This window comes from Saccoglossus kowalevskii, chromosome 21 (assembly GCF_978046115.1).
Source record: "Saccoglossus kowalevskii chromosome 21, keSacKowa6.1, whole genome shotgun sequence".
NCBI lineage: Eukaryota > Metazoa > Hemichordata > Enteropneusta > Harrimaniidae > Saccoglossus > Saccoglossus kowalevskii.
This window is the reverse complement of record NC_140661.1, coordinates 27,824,388-27,850,844: the sequence shown is the minus strand read 5'-3', so window position 1 is coordinate 27,850,844 and position 26,457 is coordinate 27,824,388. Positions and strand designations below refer to the sequence as shown.

Here is a 26,457-nt window from a genome sequence, read left to right as displayed (position 1 = left end):
CATGCTGCCCTGATAGCTTTAATGGAATTATGCCTTGATAGCCATAATGGATTTTTCCGTCATGAAAAATTAGAAAATGTCAAATATCAGTTGAAGTGAAAGTCATCACATCACATTGCTTAATGTGTGAAATACATTGTAGCTTTACACAAACATGTGCACTGTGTGATAGACTGGTCAATTAAGACAAGAGTCACAACAACTTAGTATTTATATGAATGTTTTCAAATCTTTAACTTTTTTATTTGAAAAAAGTTTAAGAATTTAACTTGTCCATGGGGTCTTGATTATTCTAAAAGTTGGTGAATCTTCTATCAGAAGTGTGCCTTGATCAAAAAGAAGTAGAAATGATCTTTGAAGAAGTGGCTGTGGAGGTTCTAATCTTCAATCAGAGGTGTACTTCTAATGAAGTGAATTATGATTCATTCCACGAACTATTGGTCATGAATGCTCTATCATTTATCAAAAGTGTACCTTCAGCTGAAGTAGATCATGATTCCACCCTCAAACCATTAAGAAGTGTTACCCTCTATTAGAAGTGTACCTTAATTAAGTTGAAATAGATCATGGACGTTCTAATCTTCTATCAGAAGTCTACCTTGAGCTTAAATAGATCATGATTCTTTGTTCAGACCAGTGGTCATGGAGGTTCTAGTCTTCTATCAGAAGTTTAAACTCCAATAGAAGTAGGTCATGACTTCTTCCCCTATCAGAAGTCTACCTTGAGCTTAAATAGATCATGATTTCTTGTCCAGACCAGTGGTTATGAAGGTTCTATTAGAAGTTTACCTCTAATAGAAGTAGGTCATGACTTCTTCCCCAAAACATTGTCTGTGGAAGCTGTTATCTTCTATCAGAAGTCTACCTTGAGCTTAAATAGATCATGATTCCTCGCCAATGGTCATTGAGGCTCAGAAATGTACTTCAGACATTAGTCATGGATGCTCCATTTTCTATTAGAAGTGTACCTTCAGCAAAGTAGATCATGATTCTTTCCTCGAACCATTTGTCTGTTTGATCAGAATTTTATACCTTCAATATGTTAGATATTGGAACTGAAGTTGCTTCAGAAATGAGCATGCTGCAGAAGGGTCATTGGAGGCATGTAGATCACTCAAAAAAATCCATTATGGCGGACAGTGCATTTCATTTCATTTCAGTTTGTACAACTGTAATATTGGGACCAATGCATGAAATATGTAATACCATGATTAAAAAGATAATAAAATCTGTTAAACCAGGACTTTGTTGATATTGATATATAAGTGACAGTGATACTAATCATAGGATAAAGCCCTTGTATGATTTTTTTTGGCATACTGATAGGTGGACCTTGTAAAATCTGCATAATGATCTAATTATAAATATTCATACATAAATTAAAATGTCTGAAATCACTGTGTGCTCAGAGTTCGAACCCAGCCTTTGTTTGGGGGGGGGGGGGTTTCTGAGTAGAGTGAAAAGTCTTTCATCTTGTCTATATGAAAGGATAGTTTACACAAACAGAGATTTGACTTTGGAAAATGAGTTAGATTCTGACATTTATTGAATATCCTATACCTGACATGTAGATGTGACTGGCACCTTCGCCGGCCAAACAGCATCAGACAATACTAACGCCCGACAAAGTAGTGTATGTTTCATCAGCAAGATCAGTACTGTGAATTGGTGAAGTTCACACCTTGCAATGAGTTCCAATGAATATTCATTTTCGTGGTCATGGTAACACCGTCAATCAAAGCCCTGTTTGCATTATCGGCAAAAATCACAGACTGTTTTCAAGAAGATGATAAACATTGGGTGGAAATAAACTCTGCCGTGAATGGTTACTTATTGATGGCTGTCCCTTTCTGACGTTCCTGCAATTTGATTGGTACTGACAAAAAACAGTTGGGGGAAGTGAAAACTACATCTATCTGTCAGGTGTGGGTTGAATTTCGAGCATCGCGAAGGGCGCAACTCGCGCAATCGTTTCAGGGTAAGTCTTACAAAGCAGCATTTTGAAGTACGAGGTGGGCTTCCATCTGCTTGCAGAAGGTATTAAATTACTACCTTCAATATTGCAAAGTGAGCAGGGATCCGAACTATTTTTTTTATTGAACCCTGCTTCACAAAATATGCCAGTGAATTAGTCATATAGGTATCACGCTACAATTAGAATTTGCATCAAGGTTGCAAAAGCGCACACACAAATAATTCCCACTCAAAACTTCCACAGGAAATGGCATCATATTATTTTTGTTGATTATGTCTTCAGAATAACAAAGCCTCAGATTTGTTTATGGAATTTTAGTGAAAATAAACTTGAAATGGTGATTAACACAGTAGTACTCGGCTGCAACATGTTCGCTACTACATTGTATTGCCAGGTCCCCATTGACAACATCAGTGTCAATGTGGATTTCCTGGCAAACTTGGATCTTGTAACCATGTTCAACTCCTGAAAAGCTGGTCAACAAGCCATGCATGGCACAGTCCCCGTCTCGCCAGACTTTTTTTATTCCTTGTTTCTTGAGTTTTTATAAAGCAATTTTTTTGAGGAGGGCGAGAAAAAAATAAAATTAATTCTCAAATTAAATTAAATTGATTCTCAAAGAATTGTAAGTGAGATCATTGATCGGAGAGAAGAAATGAAATAAAATAAAATTTTATTCTATATATAACCTTGTTTTCTCATCTGCGCAAGACTTTGGTACTTTGATCATGATACTCCCACGAAAATGCAACTTGGATTTGTTATGCAGCGGACGATAAAAAAATGAAGATAAAAATAATATTTTTTGTGCTTACAAGTCAACGGGCGCGATAAATTACGCTGAAATAAATTTTTCTTTTTTTTTCATTTTCGGCTTCTGTTCATTCGGAGGGTTCGCGAAACAAGGGATAATAAAAGTATGGCCTTAGTTATCGAATTTAAGATGTATAGTTTTGTTTATAGTAATATAGCTGAAATATAAACATGTCAGGAATATGATTATGATGATTGTTTAACATTTCAATTATTGCCATTTGTATCTGATCGTCAAATACCGTTGAATACATGTATATGAATTCTGGTATATACAGTTTGAACATAGTCAGTCAAAGCATGTCAGAGATATAGCTCTAGAAGCCTATTCATTAAATTCATTAAAAAAACAAAATGGCCACTAGTCAGCCATTCTGAATCTGATCTAAAAAATAAAATAATTCGCATCAGGAACCCGTAATGTCTAATGTATGTACCAATCCATTCATAAATGCCAGAAATGCTTGATATTTGATGATTTTTTAGCACAAAATTGGCCTTTTTTAATAGGATCGTCAAACCAATATATCTGTATATCTATGACATGATGTATAATGAATATTTAAAATTTGAACATAATCAGTCACAGCAAGCCAGTCGGCCATTTTGAATCTTATCTGAAAACAAAATGATGTGCATCAAGGTCCTATAATGTCCAACGTATACAAATGTACCAAGTTTGAACAAAATCCATCTGTAAACAGCTGAGAAATGCTTGATTTTGATGATTGTTAGAACAAATATGGCCGCCATTTGGCCATCTTGAATCAGATCGTGAAACAAATTGATGTGCATGTGTATAATATCATGTATGATGCATGTGTGAAGTTTGATTGTGATTGGTCCAGGAATTTCTAAAATACAGGTCTGGACGCACACGGACGGACAGACGGATGGACATAAGTCCCAGTTTTCGGACTGTGTCCGAACGGGGACAAATAAGCAGTATCATGTTATCGGCTCTGGGATTGTCCTAATTGTACGCAATCTCTAACAGTGAAATGGCCATGGTCAGAACCTGTGTTGGTAATTAATTGGTGCTGTGCATTAATGTGGAATTCATTGACCACCTCTCATAACTCTCTCCTTTCTGTACTCCTAAAGGCCTTGATTGATAGTAAGTAACCAGATGAGTGCGCCTATAAGCTGTTCAGTGTCCACTGCTTTTAAGAGCTCATTAGAAGTCAGGACTTCCACATCAGTCTATAGCAAACACAATGATTGAATCCAGACCTCATTCGAGTAGTCTAGAATTTGTGTGCATTAAAAGAATCTACAGTTTCCATACTGATATAAGGATATAACGATTCTGAATTATCCATCCAGTAGTCTGTCAAAGTCGTATATCATCATACCCAATTGTGCTATTATCTCTCACCTGATGATACTCAAAATTTGAGTCTTAAATTCTTGCACCACTCATGGTCCGTTTCTCATGTTGACATGCCTGACTAGCTTCAGTACATAGAGGCTGACTCTGGTTACAAAACACAAGCAGAACAAGTCATTGAAAATGACACAGTCCCCGTTAAATTTTTGAAAGTTCTCTTTGTGCTCGCCATATTAAAGCGGAGGGGTTGTCGCAAGCGTGTCCTTGAAACTTGAGTGCCAAGTGGCGTATACTACAGATTGTTTATTTACATCAAAACATGTGTTCGTGTAGTAGCAATATGGCCAAAAATAAAAACAGCCGTTATTTGGCCATCTTTGATCTGATTATGAAACACACTGATATGTATGATGTATGTGCCAAATTCGAATGAAAATGGTACGTACATAAATTGTGGAAAAATAGTAGTAAGGCCAAAAAGTCAGATGGCTGTCAATCAGCCATCCTTGACCAGATTTTGAAACAAATTGTCATGGACATGCATCCTAACATGTATGTGCCAAATTTGAATGAAAACTGACAGAGCACGTCGAAGATACCGCATAAAAAAAACAAAACAAGATGCCTGCCAGTCGACCATCTTTGATCCAATTGTGAAATAAATTGTCATGGACATGTATCCTAACATGTATAGTCTATGTACCAAGTTTGACAACTGACAAAGCATGTCCAAAATACAACATTTTCAAAAAACAAGATGGCTGCCAGTCGGCTATTTTGAATCAAATCGCTAAACCACTGCATGTGCATATGTCCCACATAAGGTACTAGGCACATGCAAAGAATGAACGGAATCGATCCACAGGATTCTGAAATATGACTCTGGACAGACAGACGGATGGACGGACGGACACATGGACGGACAGACTCAGGAACTCACAAACAGTCGGGGACATGTATCCTAACATGTATGATCTATGTACTAAATTTGAATGAAAACTGACAAAGCATGTCCAAATACAACATTTTCAAAAAACAAGATGGCTGCCAGTCGGCCATTTTGAATCAAATCGCTAAACCACTGCATGTGCATATGTCCCACATAAGGTACTAGGCACATGCAAAGAATGAACGGAATCGGCCCAAGGGATTCTGAGATATGACGGACGCACGGACGGAGACTGAATTATAAGTCCCCGTTTTCGGACTTCGTCCGGGGACTAAAAACATGTACACACTGATGGAATGAGAAGTCAGCTTATTTTCTGTAATTTACAGTGTTCTTGTTGCAATCAAATCATTTTCAGACATTGGTGCTAGCTAGTCAACAATGTCATAACATTTAAATTCCACATAGTGTCATTGGTGATAGATTATTAAAAGTTGAGAAAGAAGCAAATGTTTTTGTGGAAGAAGGAAGAGTCTGCTTTGAAGAAAATTTAATAATTGAAAGCAAAGATAAATCCTTCATGTCCAAGTCTAAACCAAAAGTATTCGTCACAGAGAAAAAATATATACATGTACAGCAACCTAATCTAGAAAACATTGCATGATTTCCAGCCCCAAAGTTTCTGCATGTCCATTCCTAAGAAACAGAAAGACATATCCAATGGCAGATAAACTATCTTATGTTTGAGCTGTTTTATTTGTATTACACAGTACTTAACTCTCAGCTGAAATGCGAAAACTTTACCAGCATTTTGATATTCAAATACAGTTTCCTGTATTTAAGTCTGTACATTGCATTGGAATGCATTGAAAATTTTATGCAGTTGTAGTATTGCATCATGCAAATGAATGTCAATTTACTGAAAACTGAAACTTGTGTTAAAATTGTTTGTAGTCATTTGGGTTTGATCCTCTCCCTCTTGACCTGCCTCTCCATCGACCTCTTCCTCTTAAATTTCCTTTGTACACATTTCCAGGAATGTCGTCAGATTCTACTTTATTCTGATTATTGTCTTTGTCATCCTCTATTCTAGACTTAGTCCCAATCCTAATCTCTTGATCTATGAGGTAATCACTTCCTGAATTTTGTTGTTTTTTGTCAATATCATTTCCATATTTGTCCACCTCATTTCTATCATCTCTCCTGCCGTGCCAATACCCTCTTCTTTGACTACATACAGAATGTCCCATATTTCGTTCTCCATTCAATGATTGTTGATTTGTGTGTTCAGGCAGTCTTTCATAATTACGTCTGAATTTCCCCCTGAGTCGTCCACAGGAACCAACATCTAAACCAAGCTGACACTTGCTTGCAAACATTTCTGACATGCATTCTTCAGTCAACCTTCCACGACAGATATCACTGTCACTGATATTCCCACCGTGATCTACATCTTCTCTTACGGAAACACCACCAGATTGTTTAGTAGCATTACTGCTATAAAATTCCCTCATATCATTACCTTGAAATAGATTAACACCATTTTTCACTTTCCCATCGATGAAATGACAGCTTTTTTTCATCATTGTCTGAAACATAATCAAATCAATTTAAAAACATTCACGTTACTGTAAACAACTTCAGATAAAACAAATTTTTATGAAATTGGTGAAAATTTGTAGCAGTAATTATTCATTTGGATTTGTCATCATGACTGTCAAAAAATGTTGCGTCTCCATCAATAACATCAGATCTTGAAAATTAAACAGTTCATAGTTTTTGTTGCAAATTTATTACCGGTAATTAATTATTTAAGTAAGTGAAATCAGAATACTGTATTTGCTTTATTAGAAGTGCATAAATCAAATCATTAAAATATGACTTATCTTTATTTTGCCCCCGGTAGAATTCATTTCTACCGGTATAATTTACCTAAGTGCATGCATTACTAATAAAGCAAATGTAGTACATACAGTATAATATAAGGTTATTATGAAGATACCTCAAAGTATGCACGAAAACAGTACAGCGGCAGTATCGACCGATGCGCAGCGGAGGTCGATGTGACAGCGTACTGTCTGAGTGCATACTTTGAGGTATCTTCGTAATAACCTTATTATTATACATCTTTTCCTACCAAGGATACATCATGGGAATGCCGAAATCCAAAAAGTTTAGAACAGAATCAGCGAACTTCTTTGTATGGAGTCCAGTCAAACCTAGTGGCTGCCATATTAGTTTTTATTATTAGAGGATGCTTACGCGCGTAATAATTCCATATTTGGAATTCGCATATCCTAATATGGTAGTATGAAAATACCCCGTAAAATACCGCAAAATTACGGCACGTTGTAACTTATGGCGTTACAGTGACAGATGTATAATAATAATAATTAATATTTTTATAAAATACAAAAAAAAAATAATTTGACTGACTGTTTGATACATACTAAATGTACTATTATATATGTTGGTGTACGTTTAATTCGATGACTCATTTGAAATATTATGTTAGGCAGAGTCATATACAATTATAGCATTTCTCAAATGTAAGTGATGTTTTTTGTCTGATTGCTGAATTTCTTAAAGAAAATCACAAAAAATTGTAGCAATAAAACAGACTCAATTTAGCACAATTTGCTGATGACCAGATTATTAACAAAAATATAATTATATCCTAAAATATAATTGTAATTTGTAAACTAAGTAAGAAAAAAAATAGTGATGAGAAAATGCTGGCAGTTAAGGGATCTTTAATACAAATGACCCACAGGAGACATTGGACATTTATAACTGTGCTGACTGGTCGGTTCAATGTAAGGTTTGAGACTTGGTGAAAATGTTTCAAATTTGAACATAGCACGCATTTTGTATTCCAAATAAAACATTCTGTTCTTGTTAAATAAGAGTTGCATTTCAATGCATACCAATAAGTCTCATTGCGTGGTTCAATACACACAATACAAAATTAACTTTTAACCCCACCCAACTTGAATGATTAATATTCTTAATGAACATTAAAAATTTTGCTATACAGTAATTGGAATCAACTTTGAAATCAATTTTGGATCCAAATTATTCTTTCCTAAACAAGCAGTCAAGTTTATATCAATTTAAAAATCCCAACTGTAATCTTCCAGGACACAAGCAAGGAATGTGACATTCTAAAAGGATTGGTAAAGTCTGTCATCTAGCAAGGAATGTGACATTCTAAAAGGATTGGTAAAGTCTGTCATCTAGCAAGGAATGTGACATTCTAAAAGGATTGGTAAAGTCTGTCATCTAGCAAGGAATGTGACATTCTAAAAGGATTGGTAAAGTCTGTCATCTAGCAAGGAATGCGGCATTCTAAAAGGATTGGTAAAGTCTGTCATCTAGCAAGGAATGTGACATTCTAAAAGGATTGGTAAAGTCTGTCATCTAGCAAGGAATGTGACATTCTAAAAGGATTGGTAAAGTCTGTCATCTAGCAAGGAATGTGACATTCTAAAAGGATTGGTAAAGTCTGTCATCTAGCAAGGAATGTGACATTCTAAAAGGATTGGTAAAGTCTGTCATCTAGCATCATTAATGAATACACAGTACTTACAGAATTGTAACTTTGTGGAATTTTAAAAGCAGTCTTCATTAAATGAACAAAGTTGTTCTCCACTATCAGCCCATGGTGTTGACAGAATTCAATAGTGTGTAACTCTTCAGTAAAATCCAACCACTTAGTGAGTATAGAGACAGGAAACCTTGTGTTTTTACTGCTAAAGCCGGTACTTACAACTTGCAAGGCTTTGCTGCAAAAAAATTGGAGAAAAAAGAAGACATTTGATAAAAATGTACTGTAAAATACTTTATTTTCATTTGGAATTGATTTTTGCTATTTCGCTAAAGGAATGGTTCAGTGAAAATAAAATGCTTTTTTCCTATATTTTACATTCAACTTGTCAAAAATCAATGAAAATAAATTCCATACAAAACACCCAAAATGTCTTTTCAGCGAAAATTAATTCCAGCTAAAATAAAGTATTTTACAGTATTTGAAATTACATATTTTTCCAACATATAATAATATTTGTCATTTATACATATTACAAGTGTCATGCTTTATTTTAATATTTCTTTTAATATTCCTTTTTAAATTAGATCAATAATTTTTTAGTTTTTTAACTAAAAACTGTTTCTACAATTTATAGTCTATACAAGTACTGTACACGACTAAAATGTTCCCGGTGATAGAGGGTGACATACTGCTTCTTCCCTGCACATACGAATACCCACTAATTTTGTTGGTTTTAAATACCAAAAAAAAAAATATATTTCCTTATATATAAAAAACAATTTTTCAACAAATAACTAAATAAAAGTAGATATGTTTGATTGTATTATATCACTGAACAAGCAGCCTATCAGCTGAGATAGCTCCGCTGTTAGCAATGCACATTTCAATTAAAGAACAGAAGACATCATTAGAAAATGAACAATATGAATAGTATCAAAGCAATCGGACTTACAGTTTTTAACAAAAAGTCGAAAATATCAATTTTTACCAAAAATTACAAAAATATTCACCAAAATAAATTAATTAGAGAATTGAAGATATCATTACAAAATGAACAAATCTGAGAGAGTTCCACATGTAGTACCTATATATGTAATATCAAAGCAATCGGACTTACAGTTTTCAACAAGAAGTCGAAAATATCACTTTTTACCAAAAATGGCAAAAATATTCACCAAAATTAGAAAACTGAAGATATCATCACAAAATGAACAAATCTGAGAAAGGTCCACGTGTAGTACCTATATACGTAATATCAAAGCAATCGGACTTGCGGTTTTTAACAAGAAGTCGAAAATATCACTTTTTACCAAAAATGACACAAATATTCACCAAAATTAGAGAATTGAAGATATCATCACGAAATGAACAAATCTGAGAGAGGTCCACATGTAGTACCTATATATATATAGTATCAAAGCAATTGGACTTGAGGTTTTTAACAAGAAGTCGAAAATATCACTTTTTACCAAAAATGACAAAAATATTCACCAAAATTAGAGAATTAAAGATATCATTACAAAATGAACAAATCTGAGAGAGGTCCACATGTAGTACCTATATATGTAATATCAAAGTAATTGCACTTGCGGTTTTTAACAAGAAGTCGAAAATATCACTTTTTACCAAAAATATTCACCAAAATTAGAGAATTGAAGATATCAACATGAAATGAACAAACCTAAGAGAGGTCTACCCAAGGTACATATACACCAAGTATCAAAGCATTCAGGCTTGTAGTTTTCAAGAAGAAGTCGAAAAAGTAAAACATTGACACAGACGACGGACAATCACTCATATGATAAGCTCCGCTCGACAAAGTCGACAGCGGAGCTAAAAAACAAGATTCATAATGAAATGTCTGTGTGAGTAAAATTTTTTGTGAATGAGTGCATTCAAATATTAGCAGAGAATCTTACATAGACATTGAAATATTTACATTATTATGTCTGACATTTCTGCACTGCGTAGCAGGAATCCATTATGAGTAAAAATGACACCAAGTTTGAATAAGACTGGACAATTCAGGTACACCAGAAAAATGATTGATGTCATGTTTAAACAAATATGCTTATGAATACTATGTCTTTGTACCAACTTAGAACAAAATTGGTCAAGGTACATACCATGAAAATGGTTTAAAGACCCATGATAATACATGTATAACCATAATGGCTGTCAGTCGGCCATTTCAAATCTAATGAAAATCAAAGAAAGCTTAGGAAGACTCCTGTGTGCTGAGAGTATTGAAGACACATTAAAAATTAATTCAAAATTACTTGTACCTGAGATATTGATGGAAAAACTGAAAACTAATTATGTAAATCAGGTAACTAATATGAACAGAACAGAACAAAAAAATTATGAATTATTATGCTAATTAGAGAATTAATATGAACAAATTTTAACCCAAAATTAATCTCGCCTGTCTATTGTCCTAGAGTATTTATGTACCAAATTTTATTCAAATGTGATGATCAGTAATTGAGATATTAATTATGTTAATTAGGTGATTAATAAGCATAAATATTTACAAAAAACTAATTGGGTCTCTGCATAGTTCTAGATTCATTGAATTGAGTACTCTTTAAAAGTTTCATTAAAATCCAATTCGTGGTTCTTTATATATCAGTGGAACATTCATAGAAACAATTAACTAATTATGCAAATTAGGTAATTAATATCCACAATTATTTACCCTAAAACTAACCAGGTCTCTGCATAGTCCTAGAAGATCTATGTGGCGAGTCTTATTGAAATATGATGATTAGTACTTGAGATATCAGGCAAAAAGCTGAAAATTAACTAATTATGCTAATAAGGTAATTAATATGCACAAATATTTACCCAAAAACTAATAAGGGGTCTGCACAGTCCTTAAATAACTATGTACCAAGTTTCATTGAAATGTGATGATTACTACTTGAAATATCAAAAGCTGAAAATTAATTAATTATGCAAATTAGGTAATTAATATGTACTGATATTACACTAAAAACTATCAGGTCTGTGCAGTGTCATATGACATCTATGTACCAAGTTTCATTGAAATGTGAAGATTACTACTTGAAATATCAAAAGCTAAAAATTAATTAAATATGGAAATTAAGTGATTAATATGCACTGATATTACCCAAAATACTATCAGGTTTGTGCAGTGTCCTATGACATCTATGTATCAAGTTTTATTGAAATGTGATGATTAGTACTTGAGATATCAGTGGAAAAGCCGAAAATTGATTAATCATTATGCAAATTAGGTGATTAATATTGCACAGATTTTTACCCAAAACTAATCAAATCTGTGCATTAGTTTGGAGCATCTATGTGCCAAGTTTCATCAAAATCCAATGAGTGGTTCTTTGGATATCAGTGGAACAGTCATGGAACAGCTAAAAATCAGCTAATTATCATGCAAATTAAGTAATTAATATGTATGGCTTCTTACCAAAACCGAATCAAATCTGCACATTGGCCCAGAGCATCTATGCACAAAGTTTCATCAAAAAACAATGTATGGTTCTTGAGATATCGATGGAACAGACACACACAGACAGACAGACAGACAGACAGACTAACTGCAAAGACTCCCATTTTGTGTTTCACACACAGGAGTCAAAAACTGACATCTGTAAACCTCATGTTAGGGAGCATAAAGCATGAACACAATACAGTTAGGCATATAGGCAAGATAGAACCTGGATGCAGCACAGTTAGGCAAGATAGAACCTGGACGCAGCACAGTTAGGCAAGATAGAACCTGGACGCAGCACAGTTAGGCAAGATAGAACCTGGACGCAGCACAGTTAGGCAAGATAGAACCTGGACGCAGCACAGTTAGGTAATATACATACCTTTTTATATGCAATAAATTCTGCTGGACTGCACAAGCTTGTAAAGCTGTTGAGTTAGGCAACAATGTGAACAGACGAACAAAGTTGTTTTCCAAAAAAGCTTTACTTAAATCAAGTGCAAACTTCATGTCCTCGTGAATCCTGGAGTTAAAAGAAAAACATTTTGATGAAATCTTAATGTATGTACATTTTAAAGAGTTTAAAGTGAGGTAGTCGTTGTGCCATGCATGTGCGACATTTGTGTTGATAAACATTGCATTTCCCATAATCCAGTGCGCTTTTCTAATGAAATCACGAGCATGAGGTTAGCCCTGGGTGCCACTTGTACTAATTCTTGCAGGCGGCTCCTTCAATACTTTCCAATCACCAACAAATTAATTTTGGTAAGCTGTTACTATGTGTCAGCACTAGCACTTGCAATTTGCACATACAGAAAAAAAAAAGTCAGAAGAGACAACAGTGACACTCGATGTCCGGAACTGTCGCCTGGCACAAAAAAATATATATATAAAAAAAAAAAAAGCTCTCAGTGTGCACTAGCTGGTGTGCGCAACAGTCAAAATCACCACCTTTGTTTATATGACACCATATCTCGCGCATGTGCAGCACGGCGACTACCGCTCTTTAACCGTATTCTTCTACCAACAACATTTATTATTTTATAGTCTAGAATTATACGGTGTTCCATTTACAGTACAACAATATAGCCTAGTTCCATAGAATCATTTCTGTTTCGTCATTGTAAAAGTGTTGTGGGAATCAATGCAACTCATTCCGTAATTTAAATTCAACCAAAGATGACGTACTATTCCACCAAAGATGACGTACTATTCCCCCTAATTTGGCACATGGTAAAACGAAAATTGGATTTTGTGAGCTGAGTACCCTGGGTGATCAGACAAGTATGGTAACTAAAGCCTAGAATTCATATAGTGTTCCACTCATATCACTCTCGCCTAGAATTCATAGTGTTCCACTCATATCACTCTAGCCTAGAATTCATATAGTGTTCCACTCACATCTCTCTAGCCTAGAATTCATATAGTGTTCCACTCGCATCTCTCTAGCCTCGAATTCATATAGTGTTCCACTCATATCACTCTAGCCTAGAATTCATATAGTGTTCCACTCACATCTCTCTAGCCTAGAATTCATATAGTGTTCCACTCGCATCTCTCTAGCCTCGAATTCATATAGTGTTCCACTCATATCACTCTAGCCTAGAATTCATATAGTGTTCCACTCATATCACTCTAGCCTAGAATTCATATAGTGTTCCACTCACATCTCTCTAGCCTAGAATTCATATAGTGTTCCACTCATATCACTCTAGCCTAGAATTCATATAGTGTTCCACTCACATCTCTCTAGCCTAGAATTCATATAGTGTTCCACTCATATCACTCTAGCCTAGAATTCATATAGTGTTCCACTCATATCACTCTAGCCTAGAATTCATAGTGTTCCACTCATATCACTCTAGCCTAGAATTCATAGTGTTCCACTCACATCTCTCTAGCCTAGAATTCAGTGTTCCACTCACATCTCTCTAGCCTAGAATTCATAGTGTTCCACTCACATATCTCTAGCCTAGAATTCATATAGTGTTCCACTCACATCTCTCTAGCCTAGAATTCATAGTGTTCCACTCAGATCTCTCTAGCCTAGAATTTATAGTGTTCCACTCACATCTCTCTAGCCTAGAATTCATAGTGTTCCACTCACATCTCTCTAGCCTAGAATTCATAAAGTGTTCCACTCACATCTCTCTAGCCTAGAATTCATAGTGTTCCACTCACATCTCTCTAGCCTAGAATTCATAGTGTTCCACTCACATCTCTCTAGCCTAGAATTCAGTGTTTCACTCACATCTCTCTAGCCTAGAATTCATATAGTGTTCCACTCACATCTCTCTAGCCTAGAATTCATATAGTGTTCCACTCACATCTCTCTAGCCTAGAATTCAGTGTTTCACTCACATCTCTCTAGCCTAGAATTCATATAGTGTTCCACTCACATCTCTCTAGCCTAGAATTCATATAGTGTTCCACTCACATCTCTCTAGCCTAGAATTCATAGTGTTCAACTCGCATCTCTATAGCCTAGAATTCATATAGTGTTCCACTCACATCTCTCTAGCCTAGAATTCATAAAGTGTTCCACTCACATCACTCTAGCCTAGAATTCATATAGTGTTCCACTCACATCTCTCTAGCCTAGAATTCATATAGTGTTCCACTCATATCACTCTAGCCTAGAATTCATATAGTGTTCCACTCATATCACTCTAGCCTAGAATTCATATAGTGTTCCACTCATATCACTCTAGCCTAGAATTCATAGTGTTCCACTCACATCTCTCTAGCCTAGAATTCATAGTGTTCCACTCACATCTCTCTAGCCTAGAATTCAGTGTTCCACTCACATCTCTCTAGCCTAGAATTCATAGTGTTCCACTCACATCTCTCTAGCCTAGAATTCATATAGTGTTCCACTCACATCTCTCTAGCCTAGAATTCATATAGTGTTCCACTCACATCTCTCTAGCCTAGAATTCAGTGTTTCACTCACATCTCTCTAGCCTAGAATTCATATAGTGTTCCACTCACATCTCTCTAGCCTAGAATTCAGTGTTCAACTCGCATCTCTATAGCCTAGAATTCATATAGTGTTCCACTCACATCTTTCTAGCCTAGAATTCATATAGTGTTCCACTCACATCTCTCTAGCCTAGAATTCACAGTGTTCCACTCACATCTCTCTAGCCTAGAATTCATAGTGTTCCACTCACATCTCTCTAGCCTAGAATTCATATAGTGTTCCACTCACATCACTCTAGCCTAGAATTCATAAAGTGTTCCACTCACATCTCTCTAGCCTAGAATTCAGTGTTCCGCTCACATCTCTCTAGCCTAGAATTCAGTGTTCCACTCACATCTCTCTAGCCTAGAATTCATATAGTGTTCCACTCACATCTCTCTAGCCTAGAATTCATATAGTGTTCCACTCATATCACTCTCGCCTAGAATTCATAGTGTTCCACTCATATCACTCTAGCCTAGAATTCATAGTGTTCCACTCATATCTCTCTAGCCTAGAATTCATAGTGTTCCACTCACATCTCTCTAGCCTAGAATTCATATAGTGTTCCACTCGTATCACTCTAGCCTAGAATTCATATAGTGTTCCACTCATATCACTCTAGCCTAGAATTCAGTGTTCCACTCATATCACTCTAGCCTAGAATTCATATAGTGTTCCACTCATATCACTCTAGCCTAGAATTCATATAGTGTTCCACTCATATCACTCTAGCCTAGAATTCATATAGTGTTCCACTCATATCACTCTAGCCTAGAATTCATATAGTGTTCCACTCATATCACTCTAGCCTAGAATTCATATAGTGTTCCACTCGTATCACTCTAGCCTAGAATTCATATAGTGTTCCGCTCACATCTCTCTAGCCTAGAATTCATAAAGTGTTCCACTCAGATCTCTCTAGCCTAGAATTCATATAGTGTTCCACTCACATATCTCTAGCCTAGAATTCACATAGTGTTCCACTCACATCTCTCTAGCCTAGAATTCATATAGTGTTCCACTCATATCACTCTCGCCTAGAATTCATAGTGTTCCACTCATATCACTCTAGCCTAGAATTCAGTGTTCCACTCATATCTCTCTAGCCTAGAATTCATAGTGTTCCACTCACATCTCTCTAGCCTAGAATTCATATAGTGTTCCACTCGTATCACTCTAGCCTAGAATTCATATAGTGTTCCACTCATATCACTCTAGCCTAGAATTCAGTGTTCCACTCATATCACTCTAGCCTAGAATTCAGTGTTCCACTCATATCACTCTAGCCTAGAATTCATATAGTGTTCCACTCATATCACTCTAGCCTAGAATTCATATAGTGTTCCACTCATATCACTCTAGCCTAGAATTCATATAGTGTTCCACTCATATCACTCTAGCCTAGAATTCATATAGTGTTCCACTCGTATCACTCTAGCCTAGAATTCATATAGTGTTCCACTCACATCTCTCTAGCCTAGAATTCATAAAGTGTTCCACTCACATCTCTCTAGCCTAGAATTCATAGTGTTCCACTCACATCTCTCTAGCCTAGAATTCAGTGTTTTACTCACATCTCTCTCTAGCCTAGAATTCATATAGTGTTCCACTCACATCTCTCTAGCCTAGAATTCATAGTGTTCCACTCACATCTCTCTAGCCTAGAATTCATATAGTGTTCCACTCGCATCTCTCTAGCCTAGAATCCATATAGTGTTCCACTCACATCTCTCTAGCCTAGAATTCAGTGTTTCACTCACATCTCTCTAGCCTAGAATTCAGTGTTTCACTCACATCTCTCTAGCCTAGAATTCATATAGTGTTCCACTCATATCACTCTCGCCTAGAATTCATAGTGTTCCACTCATATCACTCTAGCCTAGAATTCAGTGTTCCACTCATATCTCTCTAGCCTAGAATTCATAGTGTTCCACTCACATCTCTCTAGCCTAGAATTCATATAGTGTTCCACTCGTATCACTCTAGCCTAGAATTCATATAGTGTTCCACTCATATCACTCTAGCCTAGAATTCAGTGTTCCACTCATATCACTCTAGCCTAGAATTCAGTGTTCCACTCATATCACTCTAGCCTAGAATTCATATAGTGTTCCACTCATATCACTCTAGCCTAGAATTCATATAGTGTTCCACTCATATCACTCTAGCCTAGAATTCATATAGTGTTCCACTCATATCACTCTAGCCTAGAATTCATATAGTGTTCCACTCGTATCACTCTAGCCTAGAATTCATATAGTGTTCCACTCACATCTCTCTAGCCTAGAATTCATAAAGTGTTCCACTCACATCTCTCTAGCCTAGAATTCATAGTGTTCCACTCACATCTCTCTAGCCTAGAATTCAGTGTTTTACTCACATCTCTCTCTAGCCTAGAATTCATAGTGTTCCACTCACATCTCTCTAGCCTAGAATTCAGTGTTTCACTCATATCTCTCTAGCCTAGAATTCATATAGTGTTCCACTCACATCTCTCTAGCCTAGAATTCATATAGTGTTCCACTCGCATCTCTCTAGCCTAGAATCCATATAGTGTTCCACTCACATCTCTCTAGCCTAGAATTCAGTGTTTCACTCACATCTCTCTAGCCTAGAATTCAGTGTTTCACTCACATCTCTCTAGCCTAGAATTCATATAGTGTTCCATTCATATCACTCTAGCCTAGAATTCAGTGTTTCACTCACATCTCTCTAGCCTAGAATTCAGTGTTTCACTCACATCTCTATAGCCTAGAATTCATATAGTGTTCCACTCACATCTCTCTAGCCTAGAATTCATATAGTGTTCCACTCACATCTCTCTAGCCTAGAATTCATAGTGTTCAACTCGCATCTCTATAGCCTAGAATTCATATAGTGTTCCACTCACATCTTTCTAGCCTAGAATTCATATAGTGTTCCACTCACATCTCTCTAGCCTAGAATTCATAGTGTTCCACTCACATCTCTCTAGCCTAGAATTCATAGTGTTCCACTCACATCTCTCTAGCCTAGAATTCATAGTGTTCCACTCACATCTCTCTAGCCTAGAATTCATATAGTGTTCCACTCACATCTCTCTAGCCTAGAATTCATAGTGTTCCACTCACATCTCTTTAGCCTAGAATTCATGTAGTGTTCCACTCACATCTCTCTAGCCTAAAATCTGTTTAGTCCAAGTACAATGCTAGTAACTGCTTGGAACTGTGAGAATGAAACTGAACTAACCTGATGTGTTCTGGTAATGATAAAACATGTGATAACGCTTCCATGGAACCTAGAATAAACGTATAACGGTTATCAACACAATTTCTTTAAATTTATCACATGATCATCAGTACCTGATATTTATTATAGTATACCATATTTGCTTTATTAGAAGCACCAACAGAAGTGCACATGAACTAAAAATTGAATTAATTGAATCATTAAAATTATTCCCAATGAGCCACGGGCGTACAATACCATAAGTATGCATGCTACTAATGTAGCAAATATAATAATCATGGAATTACATGATAAACATGTTTAAGAAGAGTATACTGAAATATACTGTATTAATTATTCTCTGAAACAAATATGTCGTTATTTTCACCACCTGGCAACCACAACCGATGAGAACAAAGGTCGAAAACTTTGGGCTAAATTGTTGAGACTCCCCAAAACAGTTCAACAAAACTACGCCTACATGTGCAACATATATAAATTTGATAGCTCAGAATAGCTTCAAAGTTGAGTTTTTCACCGGCTTTTTGACTGGCGTTCCACAGAACCCATAAAAATGCATCGTACAGTGGTACATATCCTAGCAACATAGAACCTTTTGTGACATTACTCCGTCCCGAAAATAGCACTTATAACTTTATGTTGTGTCACTTACCTAAATTATACAGTAAATACAGCACTTCAAACTCTACTTGACTATCAAAACTGTGTTCATATTCCTCATAGCAAACTAACAGCTTCTTCAAACATTCCTGGGTATGAGTTTTGTTGATATGTGGGTCAAAGTTCATGATTGGTTCTTCACAAAGTCTAAAGAAGTATGAAAATGAAAAAGCCACTGTGGCTGCAGCATCCTTGTCATGGAACGGAAAAGTGATATTAATAGAAAACAAACCATGCATACATAATGAATATATAAAATTTGAACATCAGTCAAAGCATGTCAGAGATATGGCTCTGGAACCACCAAACAAAATGGCCACAAGTCAGCCATTTTGAATCCGATCTGAAAAACAAAATGATGTACATCAGACACCCATAATGTTTAATATATGTACCAAGTTTGAATGAAATCCATCCATAAATGATTGAAATTCAGTTGTGGAATGCCAAAAATGGCCACCATTCGGCCATTTTGACTCTGATGATGTACAACGAATATTTAAAATTTGAACATAATCACTCAAAGCTTGTCAGAGATATAGCAACAGAACCACATTCATTAAAACAAAATGGCCACCAGTCAGCCATTTTCAATCTGATCTGAAAAAAAAAATGATGTGAATCAAGGTCAAATAAAGTCCAATTTATGTATTCTCGAATGCCAGAAATGCTTGATTTTGATGATTTTTCAGTACAAAAATGGCTGCCATTCAACCATCTTGAATCAGATCGTAAAATTGCATATGTATAATATTATGTATGATGTCTGTGTGAAGTTTGAATGTAATCTGTCCAGGCATGTCAGAGATACAAATCTGGACGCATACACGCATAGATGCATAGATGCACACACAGAGGTCAATCTATAAGACTAAAAATTACCAGTAAGCTATGGCCATATATACTACATTCAAAATACCCAGTTGATCAGTTGAAATGCCCCCAAATTTTTGAAGAAATCCAAGATTGCAGCTAAATCACATGACTGATGCAAATTTGTTGTTTGTTGTCAGTTTGGTATAATGATGCAACATGGCAAATCTCTAAAAAATCAGATAGATGTGGCATCTATAAAACACTACCGGTACCACCTGTTTAGAAGAAATCAAAGATGGCAGCCAAAGAAGCTGACCAATCACAAAGAGGTTTGCAAACTTTAATGAGCATCAATCTTAGATGCTAAAAACAAATTTCAGATCAACTTGTGTCTGTTCCTATGACAACATCATTTCCTAATATTTTTCTCATTTGGCTGGGTGTTTGCTTTGTAGGACAAAATTCTGAATATCCTATATCATATTGACCTTCATACAATGGGTCAAACCAGTAAATAAGCAACACTGATCACATCATCGCTGTGATCTTTATATACAGGTCACTTAACATGTAAATTGCATTAGAACTGCTCAAATCTGTCCACTATGAACAAGAGCCATTACATAAGGGTATTCCCCAACACATATCTATCAGTAATTGTCAGATTAATTACATAATCAAATCCATGTGTGTGTTTCTTGATTCATTCATATTTGTTGTTGTTTAATTGTAATTGTTATTTTTCTTTCGTATTTAGTTTGTATTGATAGACAATGATTTTCTGTATTCATTCGTTTTCATTTCATTCGATTCCAAACATTATTCATTGACATATATTCATTAGAACTCGTTTCATGCTTGATACATGTATCTCTATTACAAAGAAACACAAATCAGTTTATGTAAGCCATTTACATAATGGTCACAAATATGCTCTTATCACAGCGAACGCAAGATAAGTCACAACTTTGTAGCGGATTAACCTTCTCACATGGTAAACCAATCACAGTGTTTCCCTCCAATTTTAAAATCGGAGGTGTGAATCCGATTAACCCTATATAAAGGGTGTTTCAGTGCATGTTTGGAGTGGATTGTTCTCATTATACCTTCTTATTATGTTCTTATTTTGCCAGACTCTACCGAAATAAAGGACGTACTAATTCATATAGGTATTACAGTCTACCATAGTCTCTTACTTGTGTTACCATTACACAAACACAGTGCTCGCAGTTTTTTGGATCTGATCGAATGTGTGCGATAGACAGCCACACCAAATGACATATGCATATATATGCAAGCCAGTGCAAACTGTCTTGGCAACATATATTGAAATAAAATTGAAAACATTACACTTTTATACTTTATCTATAAACAATACCTGTATCCAGAGTATAAATGAAATCGAATAATAGGTTGTAATATTGCAACAGTGTAGCGAGGCGCCAACTGCTGTATGACCATATCTTGCCTAACACTACGTAGTCTATCAAAGACAAAGTCATAAATATCTCTGTAAGGAACATCTTCCCTTGTCACAATTCTACAGAAAGATCAGAAAATGCATATTTATTATATTACGCCGGTATTACATGCCTTTTCTGCCACAAAAATATACTGCATGATTCAGAATTAGACTAGTGATACTTGACTATTGTCACTTGTACAGAACATTGTTCACATAAAATTAAAGCCATTCACAGAAATTAAAATGCCTAAATATACTTACAACAAATGAAAAATAGTTATGTCATGACAGAGTCCCTGTTATTTAAATAGTAAACAAAACTGTAAAGAGTCGGCCATTTTGATTCAGAGTATGAAACAATTTACCTGAGAGTAACGAACTAAGACAGTATTATACATCACAAAATGAAATAAAAACTGACTAAGGCCTACTCAAAGAGTCTAGATATAAAATATGAAAACAATCGGGCTAGCCGCTTTCAAGAAGTTAAAAGTAGAGCCAATTAGCCACATACATGTACCGGTAACTAACAAATAAAATGATGTGCATCAAGGGGTTATTATTTCTACTGGAAATACTAAGTTTAAACAAATTCCTCATGTACTTGACTAAGATTCAGCTTTGGAACAGCAAAAATGGTTGATTTCAGTGAATTTTAAGCATAAAAATGGCCACCTTTCGGCCACCTTGAAACAGATCGTGAAACAAATAAAGAACATATGAATCTCTAGATCTATGACATATGTGTGAAGTTTGAATGTGATCGGTCCAGGCATGTTTGAGGACACGCACACATGGACTGATGGTTGCACGCACACACGGAGGTCAATCTTGTGATCAGGTATTAAAAATGGGTCTAGAGTTACAGATGAAAAAACAGAAGAAATATCAGTTCTCTTACTTGCATAAAGTCTTGATCAGTATAAAGACACGTAAACAAGTATTGTATTTTAGGAGGTATGTATGACCTAGAAAAAGTGCCATATGCGAGTACCAAGTTGCGAGTCGCAAATAGCAAAATATGCCATATGCTAGTGGTAAAAACGGCATATGCGAGTGGTAAAATGTGTTATTTGCTAGTAGCAAAAAAGCCCTATGCGAGGGGTAATACAAAGGCCAGGAAAACTGGTGTATGCGAGGGGTGGTGTCATTTGCCAGTTTGCTCAATGGCAGGATTCGTTCGCTTATAATATATTAACGTACGTTCAAATGTGTTAACCAAATATTTACCATCGTTATGAAATGATGCTAATGAGGCTTTTACTTTAGGGGTGGTTCACATATAAAAATAATGGTAGCAAATAGGTTTCAACGCGATCTAGCCTAGGTGTCAACCGGCACACGCCTCCTGGTACTCAACATAACAGTCGACCAGTGTACGCGGATTACATTGCGAAGATCCCAAATAAAAGCAGCTTTAACTACTATTTCCAGTGCTTTTTGTTCATTATTCATTTAAGTGTTGATATCAAAAAGTTCGTTCAGTCGTTTGCATAGAATCAATGTTTGCTCTTCACATACTGCACAAGAAACGTGACAGCACAATAATTTAATAAACGACCATGACCAGCCAGCACACTCCACATAACAAGTGGAAATTGTTTTTTTCTTTCGGTAAAATTAGTATGAATCCGTGGTCTGCGATTAAAGAATCATGGAATTGTAATTAGTAAAAACGTGTGTTCACAGAAGGGTCACAGAATTCTTGTGTCACGCGCCGCCGGTTAAATAAAGACAATGACAGGTTTCAAAGGTAATCACACCTCGGAGAGGTATTAAATTTGCCACAACACAAGTGTTAACTAGCACACAATTCCATAATAATACATCGAGACGAATTGATAGTATACGTAAAGAAATAAAGTGAATCTACAATAGTAAAATGGTAGAATGTATCTTCGTTTACTTGTACAACTTTACGCTATAGTGTCCTTTATACACCAGTTCTCCTGGCCTTTGTATTACCCCTCGCATAGGGCTTTTTTGCTACTAGCAAATGATACATTTTACCACTCGCATATGCCATTTTTACCACTAGCATATGGCATATTTTGCTATTTGCGACTTGCAACTTGGTACTCGCATATGGCACTTTTTCTAGGTCGTACATACCTGATTTTAGGTACACTTACTTTTGTAACAGATATTGTATTGTTTTCATTAGGACATCTGGTGGTCTAAGTTCCTCTTCTGTTGATTCCAATTTACCAGCTGCTGACCTTGTATATTCCTTTACTGCACTGGCAGCATCTGTTGCAGGTCTGACAAAATATGACGATTAGAAAGATTTAGCACACATAAGTCATTGCATATGTTGCACTATACATTTTATTAAAGATCTTGTTTTGACTCCTGGATTAGGATACGTATAATCGGCTAGATTAAAGCGGGAGGGTCGTCACCTGCACACGTGTGGGAATTGAGTCCCAAGTGACGATAACAACAAAGGCTAAAAATGCAAAGGCTCATAGGTAAACACTTGTTTGGAAACAATCACATGCTATGGCCATCTGACGTATGTGCAGGTGACGACTCCCCCACTTCAAATCAACAGTAAAATAAAACTCATTGTTTCTATGGCAAATTTGTGAATTTGGGTTTAAATCCAGCGAATGCTGAAAACATCCAAAGAGTGAAATTAAATATGTAGTTTACAGTATATGTAATTCATAATATGTTTGTTTTAAATATTAAGTGGTAATGAATGATGTGATTTACCTTAAACGCTGTTGTGAACCTGGAACAATTTCTAAAGGATGCAATCTTCGCTGTTCTTGCCTCCTATAAATTGTTCAGGAAAAACTTTAATTTTACCAACAAGTGCATTGTAATTGTAAAATTTATAAATATTTATAAAAATGAAGGGAATGGGTGTGCTGTCGATAGGAAACCATGAACACATTTTCTCTGTTTAAAAAATCAATTTAAAACGTGTATTGTGCCCAAGGAACGTAACTTACTTGCACCATGACACAGAAGTGCGACATGTACTTTGTGACAAAGAAATATCTTACTACCAGTTTTGTACTTGTGTTTAAGTGTCAAAATAACTCTTGGTCAAAACAGCATAATGGTGGTTATCAATTTGTTTGTTTTTTTAACTCGGGTGGCTATTTGGGTACACTCAGGAAATTTTGACTTCAAGAATTGTGGTTTTTAAGTCAAGAAAGTCTGCAAAATAAAATAGTAATGTTGTAATATAGGCAAGACAGTAAAATGTGATATTGTAATCAGACAAGTGGGTGAAATTAAATTGAATTTGGAAGTGCAGTATTATGAAGTTAAATCTTGAGTATCTAACTCTTTGTGTTCATATAGTATACCCCATTAATACAACACTTTCTCATTAGGGTTTATCTGAGTTAGCACACTATCCCGATATAGCTTTGAGCTAAATTTTTGAATGTTATTTGATCAGAATACTACTTTATCATTATATATCTGTCACTGTATCGCCATATGTTACAGAGTGCCGTAATTTTGCGATATTTTACAGGGTATTCCAAATATGTTTGCTGACTCTGTTCTGAACATTTTAGATTTCGGCATTCCCATGCTGTATCCTTGGAAGAAAAAGATATATAATAATAAGGTTATTACGAGGATACCCCAAAGTATGCACTCAGACAGTACACCACCGCATCGACCTCCACTGCACAATGTTGTACTGTCTTCGTGCATACTTTGAGGTATTCTCGTAATAGCCTCATATTATCACATGTAATGCTAGTTACCCAAATAGTACAGACAATAGAAAATTATCAGTAACACTTGGCCTATCATACCTAACTACAAAATGTACTATAACCATTTATATAAAGTTCAATAGCAGTAGTATAAATTACTCTGACTTTCTAAAAAAAATTTATTTGAGTAGAGTTAAATACAAGCATGGGTTTATTGATTGACAAAAAAGAAACCCAATTAGTAAAAGTACAATATAGCCTATTGCTACAAAATAGCAATACTGATACTTAAAACATAACAGTTTATATCGGCAATGGTAATATAATACATGTATCTATAACATTTATCTACTGAAGGTGATGGCCGTCATGCAGTGTATGTTTGAATTTCAAACAATGTATTTTACACATGTTGTGTACGTCGCTATGAGTCATATATTCAACAGGACATGGCACAACGACCACCACCCTATAATTCAGCTAAGTGTACTTTCTTAGCAAGGAGCGACATTCCTGTACTGCTAGTTAATTTGGTTGCTTTTAAGTTCTATTTATTTTATTTATTTATTTATTAACACTTACTCACTCCCGGGAGAGTGAGTAGGTTATGTAAATTACAGATGTGTTTCTATGGTTAAAATAAGTAATATATTTTAACAATTATATTTCGTTTTTTAATATATTTTTTGTCTGTGTGCTATTCTCTAAATCAAGCCTACGGCACAAACTGGTCAAAATCCCCCAAACATTGCCAGCAACCAATCACTGACTAGCTTAAACAATAGCTTTCCCTGACAATAATACTTAGCTATTTCCCCCACGCTAACTTGAAAATCTTTTGTTTTTGTCTCATTTCCGTTTCCGGTCTGTCTTAGAGAATGGAGGTATAATCTGTTTATACCTCCATGGCCATTCTAATAGAGCAAATTAATGCAGTATCTGATTTCTGCATCGCAGAAATAGTCTGTATGCAGATACCAAAGTCATGCGTAGTGTGCATGTTGTTTGTTTGTATCAGTTATAATTGGTTTCACTTTCAGTAATATACACGTCTGGTTGTGTGAGAGGTGTAAACCAATCGTCTAGTAAATTGACATATAACTGCTCACAACTACGCCGACTGCGTGAATGTGCTTGAAGTTAAAATTAAGTTTAGTCACTCCACAGTGACTAAACGACTTTTCAAGATAAGCCAAAACCAGGAACTTGAATGTGTGATTTGCGCATTGTGGATGTGATCGCAATTATATTCCTTCACCAGTTAGGTGTTCTTCGAATCGCAAAGCACAGGAAACTTACACCATTCTTTCCTGTGGTGGGCACATATCCAAACATCTCCCCACTTTCACGTCTTCGGCCATTCCTATACCTTGTTGGACGCTGTTCTCGGTCTTACTGTGTACAAACGAAAAACGTCAAGCCAGCAATATGCATTAATGTTACTGTTTGGCATACTCTACCATACTAATAGCTTGTCTGTACTCGTGTACTAACTGCAAAACTTAAACAAGACTGTCAGAATGAAAAGTCACGATTTACGAATGTGGGCTGCCATTTTGAAAACAGCGCCACCACAGTTTTGGATTATTCTATAATATTTGTGGGAAT

General features: G+C 35.7%; 1 protein-coding gene across 1 annotated transcript; it reads right to left on the bottom strand.

Annotated features, from left to right (window-relative positions):
- Positions 1-5,540: 5,540 nt before the first annotated feature.
- On the bottom strand, positions 5,541-26,405 carry LOC102800747 (SAC3 domain-containing protein 1-like). The gene is made up of 9 exons (XM_006818853.3): positions 26,149-26,405; positions 23,882-23,944; positions 23,296-23,424; positions 21,077-21,238; positions 18,875-19,029; positions 18,223-18,271; positions 12,412-12,552; positions 8,597-8,792; positions 5,541-6,596 (listed from the first exon to the last, which is right to left on the bottom strand). The coding sequence occupies exons 1-9, from the start codon at positions 26,208-26,210 to the stop codon at positions 5,946-5,948; spliced, it is 1,608 nt and encodes a 535-aa protein (XP_006818916.1). The 5' UTR covers positions 26,211-26,405; the 3' UTR covers positions 5,541-5,945.
- Between the last annotated feature and the right edge of the window lie 52 nt (positions 26,406-26,457).